Below are 7,194 nucleotides of genomic sequence, written 5' to 3'. Positions count from 1 at the left end.
TATTTTTGGATGTTTCCAAAGATGTCCGATAAGCTATATTTTCAGATATATTATGCTGAAGTTCATATTGGTTATGGTCCTAGCAGTGTAGATCTCTTTTGATGTAAGCATGTCATCAAGGGACTTAGTAGAGCCAATGAGAGAATCATAGTGGGCGTGTGCAAGTGGTTGATGTGCTATTTTCAATTGGATCCCTGGCAACATGAGCTTCAGATGAGAGCCGTGCTACTCAAGGGTACTTCGGGGAGCTCATCCCGATTAATACGACATCTACTCGGAGATAATACGTAGATATAGCATGTGAACATGGTCTCCCTCTTGTGCTACTAGCTGAGGCGTACCGGAAGGATTTAACAGAGAAAAATGTTATGGAAGCAGTAGCAAGAACAAGTCAGATAGTGGTGGACGAAGCACACCCGACAACTGTTGGGGACGAGCAACCGAGGGGTGTAGCCAATGAGGGGGCACATCTCTAGCATAATTGAAGAGATGGAGAGGGAGGATCAGGAGCTCAAGGAAGCCATTGCCGATAAGGATTTATCTAACGAGAAGGAAAATACTCTTGTTTCTACAGAATGGAGGGATTAGGAATTTTCAAAGCTAGTGATCAGTGAGGGTCATTGGATACCGTAGAAATATCATGAGAACGAGGTGTCCCATGATGCTATGTACTCTACTAAGGAGGTTGTTATTGATGCAGTGAAATTCTAATCGTTGTCTCTTCAAAGATAGTTCAAGGTTGTGAAGTCAAGGAAAAGGGAGTACAACGTCAAGTGTTTAATGCCTGATTATCCATGATGGGTGCACGCATTCAGGGGGAAGTAGGTTGACCAATAGGAGTGCTCAATAGTTAGGGAGCATAAGTATCACATTAAGAAAATAGAGTTGTTCCATATGAACATATCATCTACTTTTGTTTCCAATATTATGTACAGAGAGATTGTGAACAACCTAAAGTATGAACCACATTTAATAATTTGTTATATTGAGAAAAGATTCTAATACACAATAAACTATCCCAAGCCATGGAGGGAGGAACAGAAAGCTATTGAGATGAAGTTTGAAACATACAAAAATTCATATGACAATTTAGCATGTCAACTAGCCACAATATATGCGAGAAACCCTGGAAGTTACTTTGACATCAAGCATTACCCTTCGAGTGAGAAGCCTGAAAAGCGAGTATTGCAGTATGCTTTCTTTGCATTTGCGGCAACCATCAAGACATTTAGATACTGTCGACTCATTATTTGCTTGGACAGGATATTTCTCACTAGGAAGTATAAAAAACAGATATTGTCTACAATTGAGGTAGACGGGAACAACCAAGTCATGCCACTACGGTTTGCCTTCGTGGAGAGCGAGAATGGGGACAACTAGTATTGGTTACTTGAGCAGGTCAAGAATGCTATTGTTCTGGATCAACCTGATGTATGTTTGATTCATGAGAGACATGTAGGGCTATTGCAGGCTTTGTTGGATATGCAATACGGCGGTGTTCGACGATGTGTAAGAGCATAATGGCCCGACTTGAAGAGCAGGTAGTGCATAAGGCATATGGGTGGAAACTTTTACAGACAATTCAAAAACAAGGACTTCATTAATCTTTTCAAGAAATTGTACAGCCAAAACCAGCAGAGAAAGTTCAACGCACTATGGGTAAGACTGAACGAACCAACCACGAAGCAGACAGCTAAGGTAGCATATACTAGAGATGAGCCGGTTGCTCTTGGACCCATCCCAGCAGATACTCCCTAGATAGTAAGAAGGTCAGGGTCAATAGTTAGGAACTTCTCACAGTGGATACAAAATGAGCCAAAAGAGAAATGAGCATTGATGTACGACACTGGAGGGAAAATGTATGGCATAATGACAACAAATCTTGCTAAAATCTACAACTGGGTTATGCGAGGTATGAGGTCCCTCCCACTTGTTAGAATTGTTGAAGCCATTATGCATGAAACTTGCAGATATTTCATTGATCGCTACATAGCTGCTTCAAAGGAAATGACAGATAACCATATGCGAGATGGATCGATGTTATGTGACTATATGGAGAAGGTCAGAAAGAATGCACATATGCACCGCGTAAATCAGGAAGGAACTGCGGAGCACATGTTTAGTGTCTTGTGCTGGGATAAGGCTCGTAGGGGTGGTAGACATGAGCACCATGTGCAAGAGTATGTGCTTAGCAATGGAACATGCATCTATACGTGAAAAAAAGCCACAATTGATACACAAGACATATACACACGTCATATCTACATGCGGGGAGTCCAATATATTGGACTGACAATATGTTCTCGCTACTTTATGAAGGATCGGATACTGAAGACATGGAATTATGAGCTTTATAGCTATAGTATTTTGACATGTTTACAAGTGATCCAGGTCCCGCGCGAATGTACGTGGTAGATAAAGAGAATATGAAGTACACAACGGAACATCGACAAACTCAGTGGATTTGGAACAATATAGATGAATCCGAGGTAGGTCCAAGGGTAAAGTGATGCAGCAAGTGTGATGAAAATGGTCACACATACTAAAATTGTCCGAAAAATGCACCTACTGTGTAGATGGGGTCATGACGGTAGTCAAGTGTGAATGTGTTTAGTGTATCTTGATTTTATATTTGTAAGCTGACCGCCTTACCTATATATGTTGTATTTGAACCTTACATTCCTATTTGATTGTGTATCTATATGTTGTAATATGTTCATATAACTGTGTGTACCTGTATGTTATATGTTGTTTACGTAGTTGTGTTTATATGTATAATACAAACTGTTTAAATTTGGTTTCAATGCAGATATGGTGCACCCACCGACCCCAAGCTTCTTGACCCTGTAGTGGACAAGAAGCACCGTAGCTTCTTCTCTGCCGTTCACTAGACAGAGTTAGGAGTTTTCCGACCACGTGGCCTCAGGGTGTGCGAACTAGCCGACATAGTAAAGTGTTTTAGCAAGCGAGCACACATGATATTTATGCACCTTTAGCGGTACGAGGAGCACATTAAGGTACGCTCATCGTTATTACATGTGCCATTTAATTGTTATGTTGCACTTCTAAAACATGTTTATATTTTTGTATGTTCTTTTTTATACTAGATATTCCCTTATGATGAAGAGTTGCTAAACAAACTCATCGAGAACTTTTTTGGGCTGCATCTACTCTTAGGTGACGGCTGCCTACTCGGACATAACTGGAGACGCAAATGTGGTCATTCGAGACATTCACGCCATTGTGAAAGAGGCGGTGGTTCGAGTCGCCATGAAACAGGTGGTTGTTCGACAACAACCACAAGAGGACGTGCTTCTACTATTTCCGCCACAACCGAAGGGGTTGGTTTTGACGATAATGACTTCTTGCTTACTCCTCAGAGAACTCCACGCCATTGCGAATTCTTTGACAACAGGGCAGATAACTGAGATCCTAACTTTGATTATTTTTTGTATATACCGGCACCACGTAGACTAAAATCTCCATAATACGATTACCATTGGATGGAATGAGATATAAGGTACAGACAGCTTCAAGGGTCATTTCGTCTGTAATGGTTATATCATTTTAGTCTATTACCTAAGTTGTGTATGTATCTTAGATATAGCCTACATGCTATTAATAATGTTTAAATTCTATGTACTCATCTCATATACACATTCTATCTAACATTTAGTGTGATTTTTTATTTCACTTATATGGATTTATTCTATCTTCACTTTAATATTTTTCTAGGATTTTTATTATTTTTATCTTAGATAATATCTGGGATTTTTATTATTTTTATAATAAAACTGAGCTTACCGCCCTCTGAGAGGACAGTAGGGGCGCTAACCGCCCTCTGGCTTCTCAGACGGCGCGGTGAGGGGCGGACACGCGGAGTGGATAGGTGCTAAGAAGAGTGTGGGGCCTAATCGTCCTCTCAGAGGACGATAAGAGGTATCCGTGCCACCGTTGCATACTAACCACCCCTCTGAAAAACTTTTTCAGAGGACGGTAGGCAAATATTTATACAAATCTTTCTATTAGGAGTCTATTTGTTTAAATATTAATGTCAGAAAATGTAAAAATTAAAAAACTCAATCTAACTGAGTTGATAGCCCAGCCAGTCTAACCTAAGAAAGCCCAATATGACTCCGAATCCCGGCCCGCCTCGTCCAAAGCAATCCCTGGTGTATCCAGCTCGTACCCGCGGCGGCGGCGGCGGCAGCGATGCGGCTGCTCTCCGGCGCCTCGGCTTCCCGCCTTCCCTCCCCACTCTTCTCACTCCCCCGCGCGAGGCCCAGATGCATGCCCACCTCCGCTTCCGCCACCCCCTGCCGGGCCAGCTCCTCGTCAGCCGCGGTCGCGGGCGACGGCGCCGCACGGAAGCCGTGGCTGTTCGTCGGGCTCGGGAACCCCGGTAAGGTGTACCAGGGGACTCGCCACAACGTAAGCGGCCTGACCAAACCTGTTCTTCGTGAAAGCAGCAGTTTTGCACGTGGAATTGAGGGTTTGTTCGCCCTAGTTTCTAAAGGGTTGCGTAATTGGTAAAGATTTGAGTTTTAAGCCAAAAAATTGCACACTTTAACTTTAGAAGCATATGTGTTAAGGTCTTAAATATATGAGATTGTCGACTTGCTTTCTTTTATAATTTCAGTATTCTTTATGGTATTCAATGGGTACTTGTTGTATACAGAATGAGATAGAAACACTAAAATGTACGACTCAGAAGTGAGAAGAAGATTTTACTTTTCTTGCAGAGAAATTTATAATTCATACCATGGTTTAAGGTTGCTATGGTTTTAAGCTCAGGTTTGTGGAACAGAATTAGAACATACAAACTGAGTCTTCCATTTTGATTCTGTTTGTAAATACTCTATTGTGCAACTCTTTATTGGAGTTGAGGCCATATCTGATTATTTACAGGTTGGATTCGAGATGATTGATGTTATAGCAGAAGCTGAGGGTATATCTCTAAGCAGTATGCAGTTCAAGGCAATGGTTGGAAAAGGTAATGACCCTGTTTGGCACAGCTAAAACTTATGAGCTTTTGCTAAAAAACGGCTTTTGTTGAAAGCTGCTTATGGTTTATGTCAAAAGGTGTTTGCTTTTACTAGAAATTTTTAAGTTCTCAGCACATCAACTTTTCAGAAAAGCCATTCTCAGCCAGCTTATCAACTTTTAGTTTATTTCATTAGAAGTTAACTTTTCATCTTTTCAAAAACCAGCAATAAGCCAACTTGTTTATTTCAGTTTATAGCTTTTGAGAAGCAAAAGCCAGCAATAAGTTGCGCCAAACACAATATCCATACTAAGTTTTTTTTTTCTTTGCATGGTGAATTTGTCGGGAAGGCTTGGATGCTATCTTGATTGAAAAGTGGCCAGAGAAAAATCTTGTTCCTCAATTTTTGCTTGCTTACATTTGCAGCCAAACGTGTTGTAACTTACAAGAATTGTCTCATAACAATTTATATGCAGTTTCTTGAGTATTGTCCTAGAGAAAAAGCTGTATGTTTAGAATACTCTATGCATGATTTTTTTTTAATGTAAATAGATGCATTGTTACTTCTTTCAAATTCTGTATGTGGTAGTAAGTACTATTAACAAAAACTGTTTTGTTATTATTCAGGTCGTATTGGTGATTCCCCTATCATGCTTGCCAAGCCGCAAACTTTTATGAATGCAAGTGGTGAGTCTGTAAGTATAATGATTCCAAACAACCTTGAATACAATCCTTCTTTTTATCTTTTTTGACATACACTGAATTATACAGGTGGGGCAGCTGGTTTCGTATTTCAAGATACCACTTAATCAAGTCGTTGTGGTAAATGTTTTTTTTCAGCTGCTGCTTTTTACCACAGATCGCTATAATCTGATTCTTACTTCACTCTTTTCTTCTCTTCTCTTCTCTTCTCTTCTCTTCTCTTCTCTGCAGATGTATGATGATCTAGATTTACCCTTTGCAAAATTGCGTCTACTGCCGAAGGGTGGGCATGGCGGGCATAATGGGTACTCCAGTTATCTTCTACACATCTATTCTATGTATAGCTCAGTCAATATTTTAGTGTTCTCTGCCATACACACTATATGCTGGAGGCCTCATGATTTTGGAGGCACATAATTGTTCTGTACTCTCAAGTTCACCTAACAGAAGGATATTTTGAGCATATCCTTTTTTCCTGTCTTTGGACATGTTATAATGCAATCGTATATTGATGTTTAGAAACTGATTATAAGGTGCTTAGCTCTTACAAAACGCAGCAGGAAAACTTTGGTAATGTGTTCATTTGTAGTTTTATTTCTCCATCTTTTTCTTCACAAAAGAAAGAACCCACACAATACTGATTCATATAGTTCTTCCCATTGCAGTTGTTTGGAGATGAGCTTTTTGCTGTACTTAACCATTTTTCCACCATGTGCAGGATGAGAAGCATCATCAACCATTTGAAACAAAGTCGTGATTTTCCACGTCTAAGAATTGGTATGGCACTTCTCCCTCTTCTCTCCAGTTGCTAAGTCTGAAACATTCTTGTGATGATATTTTGGAGGCATCGGACGACCACCTGGGAAGATGGATCCTGCGAATTTTGTTCTCCGGCCTTTCAACAAGAAAGAGCAAGAAGAGGTTTTCTCTAGAATGCTTTGGAGATATTTCAGTTCAGCACATCGTTCAATGAGTAGCACATAACTTGTTAAAACGTGGTACTCTACATTGATCCATGTGAAAAAAGTCACGGTAACAAAAGTTATCTCTTTACGCAGCTTGATTTTGCATTCCATAGGGGCTTGGAGGCAGTACGAATAATGGTACTTGAAGGATTCAACAAAAGCGCAACTTACGTGAATACATCACAAGCATCTGAAATGTTAAATAGATGATAAACTGTTCAATTTGCTCGTACGCCAAAGGGATTGATTTGAGGCAGTAACTCCAGTACATCACAATGCAGTCAGCTTCAGTTCATCCAAATGCTTTGATGGTGGGTGGCCATTTTTACTGCAAGGAAACCCTGGCGACTGAAGAGTTCATTCAAGCATCTGGTATCTATACGAGCAATTCAAGTACTGTGAATTCATGATCTCTCGGCACTATGTATACTGTACTGGTTTGTTTCTTACTTCACATCTATACCTTCTACTTTTGAAAAATGTGAGAACTCCGAACTAAAATTGGCATTTTGTTAAAGAGGCTTCACAGTGACTTCGTCTGAA

The 7,194-nt window shown here is 40.3% G+C and overlaps 1 protein-coding gene across 4 annotated transcripts; it reads left to right on the top strand.

Moving 5' to 3' along the window:
• The first annotated feature begins 4,120 nt into the window (after positions 1-4,120).
• On the top strand, positions 4,121-7,194 carry LOC133918534 (peptidyl-tRNA hydrolase, mitochondrial). Of its 4 annotated transcripts, none has more exons than XM_062362462.1 (8): positions 4,121-4,431; positions 4,909-4,993; positions 5,612-5,679; positions 5,756-5,806; positions 5,918-5,991; positions 6,405-6,463; positions 6,531-6,684; positions 6,765-7,194. In XM_062362462.1, exons 1-7 carry the CDS (start codon positions 4,213-4,215, stop codon positions 6,668-6,670), a joined length of 696 nt encoding a protein of 231 aa, XP_062218446.1. In that variant the 5' UTR covers positions 4,121-4,212; the 3' UTR covers positions 6,671-6,684; positions 6,765-7,194. The 4 variants fall into 4 exon arrangements, with proteins under 4 accessions (XP_062218446.1, XP_062218454.1, XP_062218437.1 ...); XM_062362470.1 differs by having other exon boundaries at positions 4,122-4,431; positions 6,531-6,607; XM_062362453.1 differs by having other exon boundaries at positions 4,123-4,431; positions 5,765-5,806; positions 6,531-6,607; positions 6,745-7,194.

This window comes from Phragmites australis, chromosome 1, assembly GCF_958298935.1.
Source record: "Phragmites australis chromosome 1, lpPhrAust1.1, whole genome shotgun sequence".
In the NCBI taxonomy this organism is placed as follows: domain Eukaryota; kingdom Viridiplantae; phylum Streptophyta; class Magnoliopsida; order Poales; family Poaceae; genus Phragmites; species Phragmites australis.
Note: the sequence above shows the minus strand (reverse complement) of the source record. Positions and strands in the feature narration are given on the sequence as shown.